The following is a 20,528-nucleotide window of genomic DNA, read 5'->3' as shown; positions in this document are numbered from 1 at the left end:
CCTGAGAGCCAAATACATAGGGAGTTGCCTGAGAAGACTACATTCCTCCTAACGAGAGGAAAGAAAGAATTAAATAATGGGCCACTGCTGTGTTGGCCAAAGGCCAACTACCCTCTGTAACTCCTGCCAAGGTTGTGCTAGGCTGTGGTATTGCAAGACACTCATATTGAATATTAGAATCAAATTATCCATGAAAAGTACCATAATGAATCTAGCTCTGATGATATAGTATCAGAAGACTGAACAAAACTTCCTGAAGCTTGTCATCTCTTGAACCATATCATGGAAATACCTATTAGCATATTGGTGCTTGGGGAAGAGTAAAGCTAAAGGCAAGGACCAAACTATTAAATTAAGCAATGATTTAAAGCATGTACAGAGGACATTTATGCCATGGACTGATACCCCAAATAGTCCAAAAATAAAAGTGGTTGTTTAATGTTGAGTTGCTTTATTTAGAGAATTCTTCTTGCTAGATTGTATTCCACTTTTCTTCCAAGTGTATGTTTCTTTTCTAATAATCTTTTACCTTCTACATCATCCCCATGACATAGTTTAGAATAAGAGGTAATGAATGGCCAGGATCATTCCATAAATTTCATGGGCAGGTTGAGATTTAGTCCTAGGTCTCCCTAGGCTCAATCTGACACTTGAACCCTATACCACAATAGTTCTGGTCACTAAATTGCCATTTTCAATGTGACAGAGAGGGAAATGATGAATTATATGGCTGGGAAGTAGCAATATCAACTGTATTGAATTTTATTAAATAGAAATGTACATGAAATAACATTTAGTTTTTTTCTTGGTCCCATCCTCTATATATGACACTTGTCTGCAGGAATACTCATTTGAAAATTTGCAAAGAAAAACACTTAGCAATTGGGCTGGTTGGGAGTGTGGATTGGTGTAGCTCTGCCCCATTGGATGCAGTAGGTTTTCCCCATGATGCATCATGTGCACCATTGTGGCTATATGAATGAATAGACCGTAACAACTCAAAGAACTTACTTTTGAGTCCCATCTCTGTGAATTATGGATTAATATTTTGGATGTTAAAGTGGCTGCATCCATACTTACAATCCCTATTGTGACTGTTTACTAAGGCATTGCCTTTGCCATATAACCAAGATGCTCTGCTTTTTTGAACTGGGTTCTCATCTTCATGAAAAATTTTCTCCACCTGGGCATGTATTGTTTAAATTGCAATATTGTTTCCTTTTGCTTCTTTCCAGAACTGATCTGGATCTAGAACTGATCTCAAAGCCTCAAAGCAAGTCAACCAGATCATTTTCTCTAGATTTGACTAAATGGAGGAGAGTTTCAGTTAATAACATTCAAGAAGCTTTGTCAGATCAGGAAGAGGGAAAACAGGAGAGTTAGTGATCTGAACCAGCAGCAGATGTTAGAGGAGGATGCTGATCCAATTATTACCTAGCACTGCAAGTACTGGAAAAATGTTCTGGAGCCAGCAGCGACACAGCCCTTCTGGGTGGCCTGCCCATCATTTTGTGCTGCCTGTCATTCCGCAGAAGGCACTTTGGGTCATAATGACACTTGAGAAAAAGAGGGGGGAAAGACACTCACTTGAAAGCTTTCTCACAAGTTTTCTCTTAAGATAAAGATGGGTGTGTATCCAGGGTCAATCCAATTCAGCTTTTCTTTGCACCATAGTACAGTAGCTAGTATGTTACGTGTACCATCATTGTTCTGATTTATGTGTGCTGTTGCACCACATGGAGAAGATACATTTCGAGGACACGCAATCCAAGTGTTTTAATTTGGATTTGGGTTTGTTCTCCATCCAGTATGCGCTTTAACTACAGTTTCCACAGCCCAGCAGTTCCTGCAGTTTCCCCAGGGATGGGGTTCTCTAGATCAATTTCCTTTATGCCTAACTAGCATGGCCAATATTGTCTACTGCAGGGGAGGGGAACTCTGATGTTGGACCTTCTCCACTGAACTGAGCTGGCATGGCAGGGACCAAGGGAATATGGATTATAGGCTAAAACTACTCTTTAGAATCTTCAGCAGATACTTTTCTCCTTTAGCCATGAACTGAACCTTTTACTAAGATGTCAAGACTGAACCTTACAGTTTCTGCATGCAAAGCTTGTGAGTTACTGGTTCTTAAGTGGAAGTCTCCACCTACTACTTTTGCACAGGTGCTCTGTATTACCTTCTCCCTACCCTCGAGTCCTGTGTTTCTTGCACTTGCTGCCAAGCACACAAGGAGCTGAACTATTGCACTATTGGAAGATGTAGAATTCTTGATAACATCTACTTACAAGTCTTGGAAATATCATAATATTTAACTATTAAAGTATACCTTTAGTTCAGGGATAGGAAATCTGTGGCCTGTACTTATGCAGAAACACCCCAGCAGCATAATCCAATGCCAGAAATGAAGAGAACTCAACATCTGCTGGAGTGTAAGCACTTCACTTAAAGAGGGAGGACCTAACAACAGCAGCTTCTTTTTTCTAAGATGGCATCTTCATGTAATGCTGTCCTTAGCTGGTAGGCTTTGAGTTTTGAATGAGGAAATGGGAAGTTGCCTAGATGATTTGGAGGAAGGGTGTCTGACTGGAGAAAGATTGCTTGTATGAGGATGTCTGGTTGGAATCACATAATTGCATGATGGGCTCTTGGAAAGCAAAGGAGTTTGGAAGAGGCCTGGAAGCCTGGCATATCTCAATTCACGTACCGTTGCATGAAGTTGTGGTAATTGGTTACTGAAAAAGTGTCTTGGACCATTATGTTGTGTGAACATGTCCTTGGCTGTCCCTTTTTGTAGGTCTATGCATTACAGACCTGCAATAGGCAGATTCCTATATATTAATTTATAATTGGACCAATAATAGGGTTTTCTGGATAGATTAATCTTTACTGTTCTTCAAACCTAGAATTCTGGCTTCTCAGTCCCCCATGCTAAGTTGAAGTTTGGGAATTCTTGCAGAACTTCTATCCAGCCTCAGACGGTGAGGGGGAATATGATGGGTATGGAGGCCCCTCAAGACAAGCAGCCTTAGAAATTCTTACAGCTTGGCAGAACTACTGTGTTAACCAGCTGTAGCTTTTCATGTTGAGATGGATGTTTCAGGGTACCACATGACAACTACAGGGAAACCCCACCCACTTTCCCTTGAATTGCACTACTTTGGAAAACTTGTTCAACACAATAGATAGCAGTACTCCCACAATAATTCCTTGAAGGCATAGATTGCTGTCGTGGCTGCAAATCTATAAACTATATTATGGTGGGTGGGAGGGGGGAGTTGCCAGATCGCTCTCCCAGTGTCCTGTAAGGTTATAAAGAGCTACTGCTAAAATTGTGTCTTGCATTAGAAACAAAACTTTTGTGGAAAGATAGGCCTCCTTTTAGGATAATTATTCCTGTACTATCAGAAACATTTATTTCTGTGTTTACAATGAAACCTCATTTTACCAGATCTTGATGCAATAGACTTTGCACTTTCCACGGAGATTTATGTTGCCATGATGCAAATGGTGTAAATCCTCTGCCATGCCTTACTCTGGAATTCAGTGCCTACTCTTGGATTCCTCAGTAATGGACTCCCTCTCCCCCCAGTTGGTCTGTTAACATGAGGTCTCACTTGCAGATTCACTTCTTTGCATTTAAATCCATAGAAACTTTCATAAATGAGATCCTGCAGGAAATAAAATTAACTACAAAGTTTTCCACTGACTAGAACAATAGCGGCGCATTCCCAGGACAGTACTGCACATGACAAGATCAGGTGCAAGAACATGAAATTTGGCAGTTAAAAGTCTAGATATCTAGATCCACAGAGGATTTGTATCTGGGTTGAAAAATACTTTTTGTGAGCACATTCCCTAACTGAAAAGAGTCCATATGTGCAAATAAGTGCTGCTCCTGCAGATTCCACCCCCCCCCCCATGATCATACTGATCATAGAACTTTCTATCTGCAACCCCAGGTCTTGTGCAAGTGTACAGCTGGATCACGCCCAGAGTAACTTTTTTAAAGGTTCAGACACAGAACAGTTCATTCTCCTAGTATGGATATGAGAAAAATGAAAATGTGCATCAGTTGAATGCAGTTCTTGAAGTAATTGCATTTTTATGTAAGTTTCCTAGTCAAAATTATGTATCTGCCAAGATTAATATTAATGAAGTGCAGCAGAGATGAAGTTGGAAAATAGCTGGAGATCTGTTGTGTTACTCACTGTCTATATTCTCTTGTTTTCAGTATCTGACCAGAAGAACATATATCCATACCAGGGTTCCTGCAATTAGTTGAAATGTTCTGTTTTATCAATATGTCCTTAGTGTGTTTTCTGTAAAACATTAACCCTTTGAATAATAATTCCCCCAATAGAAAATCTTGGCTAGGATGGTCAAAAAATGGCATTGATTGTATTTCCTTTGAAGAAAACCAAGATAATCAGAATTAATTCTTGGAGACTTAACACTTGGTCAATACTGATTTCTTAGACATAACAATCTTGCAGTTGGCAAAAACAGGTCTAAATCCCTTGAACACAATAATGCAAAACTTCCAGAATTTGTTACAATTTCCTCATACTTTTGAACCTGGGAATAATGACTTCATGTTTACAACTTAAGTCAGTTATAAGGACCCTCAGAATTGGGCATTATTATGTGAATAAGGAAAGTGGATATAAGCACCATGTTTGTTGCAAGTGTGATTATTTTATTATAATTAGGCAACTCGTGAATTCTCAGCACTTTTTAAATACCATGCAGTCAACTTTCAGAGTCATCTTGAAAAGGGATTGCATGGTTCGGTGGGCCACCCGCCTCTACCCATGTCTAAAGTCTAATTTTTCGGTGGTGGAGTATGCTTTTCTGTAACACAAATGGCAGAGGTTCTTACCCTGTCTTCAGAAAATCCAGATTCTCTGTAACTCTGGTTTTGTTGTGGGTGAGGAGATTTTATATCTTAATGAACAGAGTAACAAAATATGATGGGAAGAAAACACAAAATTATGTAACCAGAAGAAAACTTGTGTTTGTATTTTCTGCAGTGAGATTTCAGTTGAATAATGAAGAACAAATAGAACGAGTCAAACCAAAAAAAGAGGTATGTATGACATTCTGCAATATATTTATTCAGGACCTGAAAACACTATTTCCCCTAACTTTCCAGAATCCCTCATTTTGCACTCTTATAAAATTGACATTTTCTCCTGTCTTTTTGGATGTTTGCAAAAAAATTTTTTTTAAAAAAAACTTAAAATGTTTGCACAATTAATTGCGCATATTCTTTAGAGAAAAAACTCCCACCAACCTGGGCTCATTAATGAATAGCCTGTAGATCATATGAGAGAGGGAAGCCAGTTCCTACAATACTGAATACTGAATGACAAGGAAGAGGGTGGAATAAAATGTTACGAACAGTGACAAACTTCTATTCAAGTTGTAGGCTATCTTTTGTATTGTAAATACAAAACCAAAATACAAAGTCTATCTTTTAGCAACAAATACAAAGTAAGGGAGTAAGAGAAATATTCAGGTTGTAGTTGCTTGAGGGCAGAGGATTGGGGGAGGAGAGATTAGATAATTAAAAACAACTTTGGGGACAAGGTACTTAACCTTTCCTTCTACACTATTTTCCCAATCAGAATCTGCCCCCCTTCTCGCCCCCCACCTCTTACCAGCCCAGCTGGAAGAAAGATTAAACTGTGCTCTATTATAAAGGCTCTTTCCATCTTCTTTATAGTCCCATTATATTGGAGATGGTCCAGACTTTCAGCATTCGCTTTTCAACCTTGGTGGTCAAAGTCCACTGGTCTCCTATTATCTTCACATGCGTGGAATCCCTAATACTTTAGCAAACTCCCGGGGTTACAGGATCAATCATACTGAAATCTGCAAAGTACCATATCCTTTTTTTTAACGAAGAAGTTTATTACTTGAGATAGCTTTACAGTTTCTGAAACCTACAGTAGAATAGTTTATTTCCATAAAAAAAAACCCAGCAACTTGGTGGGCAAAGGGTTGGGAAAGACAGAAGTGAAATCTGGACTTTTGGGAATTTGGTTTTCTTTTTTGTGATGGGTCAAATTAAGAAACTTGGATGTTTTGGAATTTTTTTTCCCCTCTGAGCTCAGCAGTGTTTCAGAAGTGATCTGTTTTGGAGGAAAGAGCTAAACAACTATGTAGAGGGGTTGCTGTATACATCTTCCCTCATCTATGCTCTCCTTTTTTAATAAGAAAAGGACAAAATAACATGCATATTTTATTTTATATATATACAGGACAGATATATAACAAAAAATTAAATTTAAGGCATGCCATAATAACTGTATACACTCATCATACTAAGCCATGGTCTGTTTAACCATTGTTTACTGAAGAAACCATAAAAGCAGAGAACACTAAGCCAAAACTGAACAAGATCATAACAGAACAGCATCGACTTAGTCACTGAGTAAAATTGTGGCACATATCTAGAAGCTAGACAGTTTAACTACGGTCAGATATTATGGCAGAATATGACTCTGAAAGCTGGATTGAGCATCTCAAAATCGAGTCTGACACAATAATCTCCTGATTTAGTTCTAGGTTCCAGATAGCCATCTGATCTTTGGGTCACTTTCAGGAGGAGAGACAATACGCTTGACAGGCATCTTGTTCCAAAGGAATGATCTTTAATGTGCAGTCATGTGCACAGGACCAATTAGATGCCAGGTTTCCATGACAGATCTCAGATTCTTCAGTGGATGAGTCAGTCTGGAATGCATTTCCAAAAAGAAACTTTGAAAATCATTGATACAAATCCTCTGGCAGGATTCCAATACTAAGTTAGCCAACGAGCAGAAGGTTTACAAATCTATAAGAAGAATATTTTTCTGTTGTCAGACAATCCGATTCCATTCTACATCTGGGTCAACAATCTGATCCTGGGAACATGAAATTTTGGGATCTAAACTTGGAAATGAATTGTAGTTGGAACCTCTCTGTTATGACCTAGTCAACTTAGGAGACAACTATGTCTTGACTATAAAGTCACACTTCTTGCCGTATTCAGATTACTTTAAAATGAAATTTGTAATCATTATGTTGGCTCCCTCTATTAAACTGAGAAATGTTTGAGGAAATGTGGATAATTTTAAGTCATTTTATTTTGTCCTACACACATAATCATTTCCAGCAGGTTGTTCTGGCAGAATGATCTATTCCCAATAAAGATTAACGAGTCAATTCTCTCAAGCATTTTTCAGGAGAATTCTTATCACTCTGCTCTCTTCCATATCAAATTGATTCCAAGCAATGGGGTAATCTTTCAGTGAAGTACATAAATCAGCATCGAACAACCTTTTCAGGCCAAGGGCTCACTCAGCCTTTTGGAGACATGTTGGAGACATGTTCCCAAAAAAGGGTGGAGCCAGAATAGAAATTAAATTTGATTTAATTTAAATTAAATTAATAGGATTACTCATGTATTTAAGAATGTTTGCCTTATATTACATTAAATATTACAGTTTAGGAGCAACTTTTTGGAGGTCTCCAAAGCACTAGAGGAAAGGCACACATGTTCTGTTTCCCCATTCTTTCCAGAACATTTAATTCTGGATCAAATCTTCATTACAGCCATAAGGCCAGCAGTCAGGACATAATAAAAGGAGTAACAATGGAGATGTATAAAACTAAAAAGAAAGAAAATTAATACAGATTTTCCAAACCCAAGGAAAGACAGATATTTATCTGAACAGTGGTCATACAGGAGAAGGAGCAGGTAAACGTCATGATCTGTGCCAGGATTTTTTTTCAAAATAAGATGAATAAAAGTTTTCCAGGGTTCACTGTAGAGACAACAATGAAGGAAAATGGGGCTCAAGGACTCCACTGAGCTGTCGCCACAAGGACATATGTACTGGGTAGTTGTTACTTGTTTCTTCTCCATTATTAATTGTACCAATTTTTAAAAAAAGTTTTCATTCTTAGCATTTTAAAAACTGTCTAATACTTTTTATACACATTTAAAATATTTCTGGGGAGAGACGGTTATAGAGGGAGGGATAGCCAGATGTTACAAACAAGAAATGAATGAATATGTACATTCTGCTAAACAAAAGATAGAATTACTATTTTTTGCACAGGCTGAAAAAAAATTCCCAAGATGGAACCAACCATTCGTGGTTTCCTTCTCTGTATCTCTATATAGCTCTCATCCTCTTTCACACACACACGTACACACGCATTCTTTCTCTCTTTCTGGTATCTGCTAAAAGTTCAGGAGTGTCCACCGACGGTTTAAGAATGTCAAGATAGCATCTGCAGCCATGTGATCAAAGCCCGGTCCCTTTTTTATGTGTAAAAAAAAGTTGGAGCTTAACTCACAGCCACCGTCTTGACATTTTTTTTTACTGCCCCACAGACCCCCTTGTAAAAGTTATTCTGTGATCAAACTCAGTTATGTTTTTTTCAGCACTCTACATCTCCTCAATTTCAATTAGAATTAGACAATTTTTGATGAATATCTGGAATAGCAAGTCGTCTCTGCCAACCCCTATTGTTTACAACTGTGGATTTGCTTTGCTTGCATTTTCATGATTGTTGAAAGGCACTTCTGGTTTTCTTTTTCCCTTTTGGCGAGCTTTCAGTTATCTTTCCTCCTTTTTCCAAATTCTAGAGAATAGCAATGCATAGGTAGAGTCTAACAAAAAGAAGAGGATGTAGAAGAGGGTGCATTGCAGGTTGGTTTCTGGAAAGATATGAAAAAAAAATCATGATATCTCTGTCTTTTCTCCTCTTATAACTGTGTGAATACATCATTGCTTTCAGGAGGCTTGTGTTCTGAAACTTCTCTCACTTCCATCCAAAATGATTGCCAATACTTTCTGGCCGAATTAAGCTGAAATACATTTTTTGGAACAGAACAACTAAAGTTACACATTTCTCCACATTTTTTCTTCAAGTTTAAACTCTTCAATCTGCCAGTAGCCATCTTCATATGACAATATCTCCATCAGAATCCCACTTCTAATTGGTACTGGCTTTTAAAAACAAACTTATCCACATATGCACAGTGCATGCATCTGTGCATGCACACCCACACATCTTTGGAAAAATGTTTTATTAATCTGAGAAAAATGTTATTTTCTGATTGCAATGCAGTTAGGTCTTGGGGGAAGGGGGATAAAAGAGAAGAGAGAATGGAACAGACTGCTGGTGTTTGGAACAGGGGCTATGCCCACTATTTCTTGTGGCCCAAAGTCAGTGGTACCAGGTAGAGTAGATGCCAGTTATAGAGAAGCTTCCTGGGCTGTGGTAGAGGCAAGAGAGGAGAATGGAGAGAGATGGCGAGAGCACAGGGTGCCCATATGCTCTGGTTGAAAGGCTTCCCAATTTAAAGAACTAGAGGGTTTTATGTTGGTACCAGGCCATGTTGTTTCTCAAGATTTCAATTCTAGCAATTACAATGATAGACATTTAACATGGACAAAGTCTATGTTATTTAAATTAAGCAACAACTAGTTTTGACAAGAATTGGTCAAACTAGCCCTTCAACATAAGAAATATCAGAGAAGTTAATAATCAGGGCTTACCATCATGGCTTTTAAAAAGCTGTATTATTTTGGCAAATATTAAAAAAAAAAAAAACATAGTCGTAAGAAAACCAGTAAGATAGAGAATCTCCCAGCATTGCAATGCCACGAACAACTAAAATTTCAAACATCTCATCACTCTGATAAAACAAATTCAGGAATCTGCTGTAAGTGTTAAAAGTTAGGCTCTTGAGAAATGCGGTGGTTTTGGAATCAGACTGATAGGAAAAAAAAATCTTCCATATAAAGAATTCCACTTGAGCTAGATGTATTTCTTGATCATAAAATACTAGGAAATTTGGTCCTGGTAACTTAACTCAGAGAACTGAAGACACTACTTGATGTCACCAACTCTGGGGCAGAAGGAACAATGGAGGACTGTTGTTTCTATTCTTTTTTTTGTAGGAATACTGTAGAAAAAGAAGTATTGGTGTCTGTATGCTATGGAATATAGAGAGATTAGGGCACTGGGAGGTAGAAAGAGAGTAAAAGGACCTGAACAAAGAGAGGCATAGAGTTATGCAGATTTTTAAATACCTTGAAGAGCTTGTTATGAAACTAGGTTGTTTTTTGCATGATTATTTAGGAAGAACTTGGCCCCTGTCTGGCAGGAAGCCCTGGGGACTGTATAGAAGTATCTTCTGCAAGATTTGGTCTTAGGATTTTCATAACTTCCTGTTATGAGAATTTTGCAGGAGAAATCCTACATAAATTGAGCACTTTATGCTCATACACCATTGCTGTCTCAGTTCTTTCAGTGAGGTTTGCTGAAGAGGACACTGTGCTAGATTGGGCCTTAGAAAAAATGTTGAAGGGGAAGTAAACTTTCTTTTTCAAGTAAGATTACGAGGAACTTTTCCAGCCTGAGTTCAGGCTTGATTTTGGGTCAGCCCATTACATTTTGAGATAGAGTTCCAGGGTGGCATTCAGTGCCATGGACCATGCTGTCATTCTGCAACGCTTAGCTGATACAGGAGGAGGGTACACCATTCATCGATATTTCTGGTGACATTTGTTATTACCTCCATTTCAAAAGACAGTATAAGACTTTGTTGAAGTCACCTGAATGATAAGACAATAGTTCCACATTCAGAGCCTTTTTTTCCAGAGCTGATTCTGGAAGATCAGGTGTGGTCCCTCAATCAACTCGGCTTTAGTGGGGGTTGGAAAATGGCTGTGACTTCCTGCTGTTGTCCTGAGAGGGGAGCACTAATAGCTTACTTGGAGCTATCCAAGGTACCGTTTCCTCTTCACCAAAGGACCTGAATTGATTTAGCTTGCCATATCAGTTGCTCTCCAGCAAGAGCCAGTGTCTTGACTTTCCCAACAAAATGCAGGCAACCGTGAAATGGGAAAATATTTGGCGAAACCTTACTTGGCCATTTGGTTTCCTACACTTTTAAATAGCTTTGCATGAAACCATAAGGGGAAGTACTGCAGAGTTAGGGCATTGATGACACCCAGCTTTCACTGGTGCCAAGGAAGCTTCTAAAGAGCCTGGAATCATTGAGAAATTAGATAGGAATGAACAAACAAGATATGATTCCATACTGAGAAGAAGGAGGTCTTGGTCAGAAGTCAAGTCAAATTGCAAATTAGAATGCAGTCAATTTTGGGTGGAATTCCATTCCTTTGAAGGGCCAGCTTGTAGATTAGAAAGGTTTCACTTATTCCTGGAAGAACGAGGGATGTCTGTCTGCAGGAGGGTGACCATTGGATCAGATGTGCCGCTTCCTGAGGAGGAAGAATTTGGTCTCAGAACTGTGCTTTAGTTGCCTGACATTTAGATTCCTAAAATGTTGCATGTGGAACTGCCCTTTAAAAAGTCTGCAGAATCTACTGTTTGGGTTTTTTATTTGTTTCTTTAATGAACTAACAACATAAAAGGAAAAAAACCCCCCGCAGTTAAAAAAATAAACCAGGGACAAAAACAAAAGCCTAAATTTGAAAAGGAATAAAACATGTTTTTTTTTTCCTAAATAAAAAGGGAGCAACTTACTATTTGTGAGATCTTAAGAGTTATTTTAAAGATCCATCTTCAATATTTTTACCAAGCTTGACATTCGTACAGAAAAAGGTAATCTATTCGGAAAAAACATTGTTAATATAGTTAATATAGTATAGTGCCTTTAATAAATTTATCCTTCATTGTAGGGCTTTTTCCAAAGCTTTTTGTTACTGTGTTAATTTTTGAGCCAGAACAGTTTCCCACACTTTTACATGCCATGAGTCAATGAAAGATACATTCTAGTAGTAACTGCAGCTAATGCAAAACTTTGATGCCCAGATTATTTTCTAGCACATGGTACCAACCATATGCAGTGGGCTTGAATCATCCACACTAGCTTTCAATTTGTTTTTGAAACCTAAGTCATTTATCTTAGTACCGTAGATATATTAAAAGATGAACCATTCTTATTGTTAGACTCTCAGTCTTATACAAGGTACAAGCAAAGGGGAAGGAAACAGAAATCAAACCTGGGGCACCTGCCGTATGCTCCCCCCACAGCTGTACTCTTCCTTGGGAAAAAGGGGTATCACTTGATGCGGGCTTTGGTCTTCTAGCCAGTGTGCCATTAGCTTTGCAACTCTGCTCACCTTAGGATGTCTCCTTGACTTGCTGAAAAAGATGCATCTGTCCTCTGGGAGCAGAATAGTGCCAGATACAAGGGCATGTACAGTAGCTGCTTTAGGCCATTGACCATAAAGGTTTTCCCTTGACCGGAACAACAGCACACCACTTTCTCCAACTTATACTGATTTTATTAAGAACAGTAAAAAGACATCAAGAAAACTGCTCAGTGATTTTATTAAGTAGGTATTGACCTGGGGACTTCAAGTGAGGGCATGGGACAAAATTAGATCCATACCAGCCTGCAAAAAATTGCATTGATTTTGCATTGCCTTACCAGTTGTTTCCACTATCTGTTCTCTGCTTTTTTTGTTCGTAACCTAATGTACGTTGGTTGCGTATGTATGTTGTAATACTGCAGCTCCTCTAGGACTTGCAAAATAGTAGACCCAATGCATTTCAAATCAAATCAGTTTATTATAGCCATAAGGCCAGATGCTTTTCTGTATTCACTGTGGTGAATTTTAAAAAGGAAAAATCAAGGAAATCTAGATCAAGTATCCATCAGTTCTGGAGGAGCAGTAAACTTGGATTAAAAACTTCCAGAATCCAGGTACTTTGGTCACTCTTGGCAACTTAAGTTCATTGTTGAATAATATCTAACAGAAGTCTGATGCAATACTCTGAGCTGATTGTCTTCCAGAGAAAGCTGTTAATGGCACTCTTTCTGACTTACCCTAGAACAAATGATTTGCAGAATGCTGGTCTTCCAAACTTGTATGTAGCATTTGTATTTTTGCTCCTCTAAAAGGAAAGTTCATTGAGAGAAAAGCAGTATCACTGAAAAAGTGTTCTAGACATTTCCAGTATGTCACCTGATGAGTTTTGTTTTCTAGATTTGAACACAAGTGTCATCAAGAACTAGCACAGTTACAAGAAAAGAGAGAAAAGGGTAACAGGAGATACAGGAGGTTTGGTTTTCAACTATTTGTATAAATAAAATATTAAGAATCCTTTAAAATTAATAACCCTTTAAAAATCATCATGCCCTTCAAAATGTATGACATCTGGTGGTATTTATCAACTAAAGTTAGTAATTTTAAAAAGTGTAAAAATGTTGCAGAGGAAAATTTAGACATTTTTAGAAGTGTTCTGAAAATCTCTCCAAAGTGAGGACTAGAGAATTTCATGCTCTTTCCTTGCTCATAATCTCCGATACCTTTATTTTTAGGGCAGCACTTTTCATAGGATCATTTATTTCCAAGGATCATTTATCATCAGTTCTCAAAGTGTGCTCTGGGGACCCCTGGGGATCCCCGGGATCCTTTCAGGGTGTCTGCAAGCTCAAATAAATAAATAAATAAAATATTTTAACATTTCTCAGTTTTAATTTCTAAAACAGTACATATTGGTAGATATCAACCACATAAAGCAAAGCTTTTGGGGGTCTTCAATCTTTTTTAAGACTGTAAAAGGGTCCTGAGACCAAAATGTTTGAGAACCGCTGATTTAGACTGTTATATACAAACAATCCCTCTGCCAGAGCACTTTAGATGGTTTGTAATTTAAAACAAAGGCTAAACATTTATTTATACGTTTATAATTAACTTACTAAGATTGCAGTTTTATGGTTTCTGGGATCAACGTCAGGGTCAAGACCCATACCATTCTCTAGTCTTTCACAGGCTGAGAGACCATGAGTGGCATGGCCATGTAAGCAGTTTTGGGGACAGGAGGAGCCATTGTCAAGTGTCCCCAGCTGGGCCAGGGTGGGTTTTCATTTCTCCTTCAGAAACAGCCAGCAGAATGGCAGTTGAACAGTCTTCTGTAGGGTGCAAATGTTTGTGAAGGAAGACACAAGCTCCGCACCAATTTCTCTCACCCATTCCTTTCAAAAACATGATTTTAAAAGATGGATATATTCCTAAATGAATGTTTAACTTCAGATGATGGCGAATCCAGTTTTTTTCTGGGCATATTGAAAATTGTTTATGAATAACAGCATACTTGTATCTTGATTTTAAGCCTTCAAAGAAACATTTTGTGCAAAGACAGACATATATCGATAGTTTTGTAAGTGATCACAGGTCACTTAGGAACAAACTTCTTGTACTGGTCTAAGACTGTAGTAAACTGTATCAGACATATATCTGGGACACAGTTATCATGTTCACATGGCCAGGAGGCCACATACTTTCATCACTTTGCCCAGCCTGCTAGAAATTTAATGAAATGTCACATTAACTTGGTTATATCAGGAGAAATGTGGTGTAAGCTGCACAAGGGCAGCAGTAAATAAAGTGGGGGCTTTTTCTTGGAACATGCTGTGTTCTGTATTTTTTGCTTAGAATGCTTGCAACCGTCACCAAGAAACCTACTGAAGGAAGGCTGAAAACAGAACACTTTCTCCTCCAAATGGTAACCCAGTTTTTATATCACTATCTTCGGTAGTTAAATAAATCTTGTGGCCAATTTAAGAAATGGAGAATGTGCTGGAGTGCATATATAATTTTTATTTATTTTAAATTGGCCAAAAAAACCCATCAGTTTTGTATAATGTTAATTGTACATTCAAGTAGGTTTAAATCCTCATTCAGCAACAGATGCTGGAATGAAGTTGAACAGAAGTCTCTGTTGTTTATTTGGCAAAAAGTTAAACCCACTGAGGGCCTCTCAAAAGTCTTGATCTGCTTATGGAGGATGTAGCACTGTCCTTTGAAACATTATTGTAGTAGAACTGCTGAGGGACGCAGGAAGTCATCTTGCCTTTTCATTCCATCAGTAACATTTGCAGCACCTCAAGTTCTACGTGTCCCATTTACTGGGTTGGCAGCTGTTGTTATCCTGCAAGAAACACAGCTAGCAAGATCCCCACCCAGAAGTAGTTAGGTTTATCTGACTCCTAAACTGTATCTGTCTCCTAAACTGTCTCCTCCTGTGTGTTTGAAATTACCAACACAATATACAATTTTGACTCAAGATTAAGAAAGGTGGAAAGTGGCTTTTTCCTTGGGTTCAAAACCTGTAGGTTCTAAACAACATCTGTAGGGGTGTTTGTTTCTGCAGGAAAGCCTCCTCCCCCACCCACCGGAAAGATTTGAGATAGTAAAATAAAATGAGATGTGCCAGAAAAATCTTGCTGCTTCTTACTCCAGCATCTAGCTGGCTTTATTCCCCTTTTAAGAAAAGAACTAACTTCTGGAGATGGTACATTGGGTATTGAGTTTAGAATGCTGTATTGCATTCCATTGTCATGCAGCTTCCCTGTAGCTTCTGAATGCCTTGTGTGGGGTGGAGGTGGGGGGTGGAGAAGGAAAGTGGTTACAGTGCCACAACATGCAAAATCCCACCCAAAGTCCACAGGTCTCACCTTACGTGCTGTTACTTTTCTGTAGCTGATGCAGTGATTCATTCAGGATATTTTCTTTGAATAGGCAAATACCAAGTTAAACCGTCATGGATCTTCTGGAACGGAATCAGCAGGCAAAGACGTCTAACGTCAAGATACGTGTAGTGAAAGATAGTGGAATTTTCCCGTCCATTGAATTAAGCATACCAACAAATTTGGTATGAAATAGGCTTTTATCTTTCAGATCAATAAAGAATGAAACAGTCACTGGAGTTTTTCTCCCTTTAATTCCAATCTGGTTCATTTCAATACTTTTAATGAATACATTTTGGCAAATCATGTTTTATATTGTAAAGTCCAGACAAAAATCAACATTTTGGATGGTCTTTGTTGGAAGCATATTTTAAGAAAGAAAAATGCACTAGAAAGATTAATAGAGCTTTTGAAAAAAAAAGTTTGGAAATCCATCCTAATAATAGCCATTGCTAGTGCTCATTATAATATAATAAAAAACAGCAAAGTGACTTGTTTACTGTGACATACAAAGTCCTCCCAGTTTGCCCCAAATTATTCCTCCTTAAAATTAGGCGTCCTTTAGGCTTCAAGGAAAATCATAGCTCCTCCGCCAGGGTTGGTAGCAAACAGGCTGTTTTCTTCCAGGGCTAACCTTTGGCCATAATTTCTGTAGTAAGCCTCCTTCACATTTGCTAGGAATCTCTCCAGTTTGTCCACAGGAACCATTGACACAGTGCAGCCACCCCATCCTGCCCCAGTCAGGCGTGACCCAACTGCTCCAAACTGCCTAGAAGAACAAAAACAAGTAAACAGATTTTGAAGCCATAAATCAAGTGAGAACGTGTCTTACATGCAGTGACTCTACTGTTAAATGCTGGACATTGGCGGGCTAGATTTGTTCTGATTTTCAAAAGAACATGGACAACCATGATAGGCAGCTAAAAGTCAGGAGGAAGGAAGGCTGCAACCCAGTTCTGAACAGCTTGCGTGTTTAGCCTCCTAGTATAATCTAATCTGAACTACGGATTTACTATGAACTTCATAGTTTAAATTCATCAGTGCCTGCCAGGCAGGATGACTATATAATATCACTAAGCCTCTCTACACTAGCTAATATGAGACTGAATAGTAGGGTAACATTATGCCTATGCCCTGAATTGGTTTCCCATAGGCATATGATTAGCTACTGTGGACAGTCCAGATTAGATAGGCCCTTAATCTAATCCCTCATCTGATACTTTCATGTACCTACCTCTCCACCAGACAAGGCAACACAGAATTGGCTTTTTAATTTCCTCCCTCACGTGAATGGCAACACTAGCTGCTGATGAATTCTGGTTCACTCTTGTTAAGTGTTAACAAGTGATCTTGTTAAAATCACTTGTTAAGATCAGTCACACCATAATAGGACTGCTGTTCAGATTTAGAATAAATGTGCATTGATTTGTTTGTAGTTTAGAAGACATAACAGCCCAATTTTGCTGTACTTTTAGGTGTTTCATAAAATTTAGTTGCTGACCAGTTGCTTGAATATTTGCCTCTGTACAGATGGCCATGTTTGCAATAAGTTCTTCAGATCTTATTTTAATAATGTTTTGGTTTCTAATTATCATTTTCAAATTCATGCAGCTTGGCTTAGATTCTGAAGCATGATCTTATGGAGACACAGCAAGATAAAAGTGTAGTCTGTCACCAGCATTCACTAGTAAAAATCCTTTATTTCAAAGGTTCTCAAATTCTGCAGTACTGTAATCCCCTAAAAAGATAAACGGATTTATGTGGGACACTTGCTGTGAGTGTTGGACAACGGAAGCCGGGCCCCTGTTAGAACTTGCCCTGGGCTATGCTTGGAGAAGGCAACTACTGGTTTGTCCAGGAAAAGCAGGACTACTGCCAGCAAACTACCATCTAGGCATAACTGCACACCATCTAGATATGCAGATTTTTCTTCCTATCTTCAAAGCTTGTAAGAACTGAACATCTGAGATGCATAAGCAATGCACCTGCATACTCTTTTGGAAATATTCTTTAAGTCTCAACATAGCAATTGGCAATGATTATGAATAAAAACCATTTCGGTATGCAGTTGCTGCCCATTATTGTTACTATATTAGATTTTATTTGTCAGCAAGCTTTCTGGATCAGTAACAGACAATAAAAAGCCAGGGGAGGAGGAGACCCTTCAATTATCAGCAGAACATGCCAGAATAAAATATGTATTTAAAACAACTAACTGCTGTGTAAGTTCAGGATAAAATGAAGAACAAGCAGTTGGATGGATGCAATGTAGCTCCTGTCATAAATCTCCTAAGCCAGATTTCAGTGGGAAGGTTGGAAGAAGAAAAAATCTGAGGCATTTTAGGCATATGTTGAATTTTGTCTGTCATGGTTTTTCTTATGAAGGCCAAAATTGAAATCACTCTTCTTTGAATGAAACCTTAACCCCACATTGTCATCCTGGTACTTCATTTATTTCCATTAGTTTCTCTATTGCTTAATTTTTATCTTGGAGCTAACCGAAAAATTGCAAATCATTTCAGAATTTCCCCTCAACCAAGGACCCACATGGGGCCTTGATATAGGGCAGCATTTCTTAACCTCAGCAACTTTAAGATATGTGGACTTAAATTCCCAAAATTCCCTAGCCAGCCATGCTGGCTGGGGAATTCTGGGAGTTGAAGTCCACATATCTTAAAGTTGTTAAGGTTGAAAAACACTGATATGTGGAATAGTTTCTGGAGAAAACAGGAGTTACAGTGGGGCAAAAAAGTATTTAGTCAGCCACCAATTGTGCAAGTTCTCCCACTTAAAAAGATGAGAGAGGCCTGTAATTTTCATCATAGGTATACCTCAACTATGAGAGACAAAATGGGGGAAAAAATCCAGAAAATCACATTGTCTGATTTTTAAAGAATTTATTTGCAAATCATGGTGGAAAATAAGTATTTGGTCACCTACAAACAAGCAAGATGTCTGGCTCTCACAGACCTGTAACTACTTCTTTAAGAGGCTCCTCTGTCCTCCACTTGTTACCTGTAGTAATGGCACCTGTTTGACCTTGTTATCAGTATAAAAGACACCTGTCCACAACCTCAAACAGTCACACTCCAAGCTCCACTATGGCCAAGACCAAAGAGCTGTCGAAGGACAGCAGAAACAAAATTGTAGACCTGCACCAGGCTGGGAAGACTGAATCTGCAATAGGCAAGCAGCTTGGTGTGAAGAAATCAACTGTGGGAGCAATAATTAGAAAATGGAAGACATACAAGACCACTGATAATCTCCCTCGATCTGGGGCTCCATGCAAGATCTCACCCTGTGGGGTCAAAATGATCACAAGAATGGTGAGCAAAAATCCCAGAACCACACGGGGGGACCTAGTGAATGACCTGCAGAGAGCTGGGACCAAAGTAACAAAGGCTACCATCAGTAACACACTATGCCGCCAGGGACTCAAATCCTGCAGTGCCAGATGTGTCCCCCTGCTTAAGCCAGTACATGTCTGGGCCTGTCTGAAGTTTGCTAGAGAGCATTTGGATGATCCAGAAGAGGATTGGGAGAATGTCATATGGTCAGATGAAACCAAAGTAGAATGTTTTGGTCTAAACTCAACTTGTCGTGTTTGGAGGAGAGAGAATGCTGAGTTGCATCCAAAGAACACCATACCTACTGTGAAGCATGGGGGTAGAAACATCATGCTTTGGGGCTGTTTTTCTGCAAAGGGACCAGGACGACTGATCCGTGTAAAGGAAAGAATGAATGGGGCCACGTATCGTGAGATTTTGAGTGAACACCTCCTTCCATCAGCAAGGGCATTGAAGATGAAACGTGGCTGGGTCTTTCAGGATGACAATGATCCCAAACACACCGCCCAGGCAACGAAGGAGTGGCTTCGTAAGAAGCATTTCAAGGTCCTGGAGTGGCCTAGCCAGTCTCCAGATCTGAACCCCATGGAAAACCTTTGGAGGGAGTTGAAAGTCCGTGTTGCCCAGCGACAGCCCCAAAACATCACTGCTCTAGAGGAGATCTGCATGGAGGAATGGGCCAAAATACCAGCAACAGTGTGTGAAAACCTTGTGAAGACTTACAGAACATGTTTGACCTCTGTCATTGCCAACAAAGGATATATAACAAAGTATTGAGATGAACTTTTGATATTGACCAAATACTTATTTTCCACCATGATTTGCAAATAAATTCTTTAAAAATCAGACAATGTGATTTTCTGGATTTTTCCCCCCATTTTGTCTCTCATAGTTGAGGTATACCTATGATGAAAATTACAGGCCTCTCTCATCTTTTTAAGTGGGAGAACTTGCACAATTGGTGGCTGACTAAATACTTTTTTGCCCCACTGTACCAGCCAGACCATGAGGGAGGCTTCTGTATCTCAAAAGCATAGAGTAAATCAGACAATAATCCATCTTCTGAGATGGGAAATTCAAAGCTACCTCTCACTTTCCTGGGGACCCTGGAGGCAGGTCCACGGAGGGGGGAAGCCAGGAAGAGAGAGCTGAACGAAGAGAAGTGCTTGGGGGAAAAGCTTAGCCTGCAGTGCTTCTGTAACAGCTCCCATTGTTGGGCAGATTCCCTTGATCTCCAAGGAAACTCCTCAGAAGTTTGGCAAAATAGAGGAAAAAAGCAGGTAACTGGCAAAAATTATTTTCAAAACTCTCTGTAGCTCTCTCTCGAGACTTGGATTAAGTGACAAACACCTGTGAAAAATAGTTTCCCAAAAAGAAAAGTCCCTCTACATCTTGAGCCCCACTGTGATAAGCAATGATACACCTAAGCATACCAAACTCTGCCCCAGTTTTTAACATTTTGAAGTCATTACGGCTCAAGAACCCCAAAGTATGTGGTTCTTGGTTAACAAAAAGGTTTTGGAGAAACTGTTATGAACCTGCTTGCCTGATAAAAAAATCAACCAACAGGCAACCAACCAACCAGAGAATATAGCATACTATAATGGTTCATGGTTGAGTCTTTCTCATTTTGATCCAATATTTGGACTGTACGGCTCTATAAACAT

General features: G+C 39.0%; 2 protein-coding genes across 5 annotated transcripts in view; one reads left to right on the top strand and one right to left on the bottom strand.

The window, feature by feature from the left end:
- FAM227B (family with sequence similarity 227 member B) overlaps positions 1–15,746 on the top strand; it is an 86,864-nt gene extending 71,118 nt beyond the window's left edge. The window contains exons 11-16 of one of the 4 annotated variants that reach the window (XM_088148581.1): positions 5,034–5,089; positions 5,729–5,890; positions 12,298–12,374; positions 13,029–13,103; positions 14,481–14,550; positions 15,567–15,746. In XM_088148581.1, coding sequence (XP_088004707.1) covers positions 5,034–5,089; positions 5,729–5,890; positions 12,298–12,374; positions 13,029–13,103; positions 14,481–14,550; positions 15,567–15,629 — 503 coding nt within the window. In that variant the 3' untranslated portion in view covers positions 15,630–15,746. Of the gene's footprint in view, positions 1–5,033; positions 5,090–5,728; positions 5,891–12,297; positions 12,375–13,028; positions 13,104–14,480; positions 14,551–15,566 lie in introns of those variants that run through there. The other 3 variants (XR_015797498.1, XR_015797497.1, XM_088148582.1) reach the window with 3 other exon arrangements.
- A 19-nt stretch (positions 15,747–15,765) lies between these two features.
- GALK2 (galactokinase 2) overlaps positions 15,766–20,528 on the bottom strand; it is a 43,729-nt gene continuing 38,966 nt past the window's right edge. The window contains exon 10 of the mRNA XM_007424292.4: positions 15,766–16,283. Within this exon, the coding sequence (XP_007424354.2) occupies positions 16,076–16,283 (208 nt within the window). The 3' untranslated portion in view covers positions 15,766–16,075. The remainder of the gene's footprint in view (positions 16,284–20,528) is intronic.

Source organism: Python bivittatus, unplaced genomic scaffold, assembly GCF_059951505.1.
Source record: "Python bivittatus isolate LINGU-HERP-01145 unplaced genomic scaffold, Pbiv_v1 ctg000530_np1212, whole genome shotgun sequence".
NCBI lineage: Eukaryota > Metazoa > Chordata > Lepidosauria > Squamata > Pythonidae > Python > Python bivittatus.
Note: the sequence above shows the minus strand (reverse complement) of the source record. Positions and strands in the feature narration are given on the sequence as shown.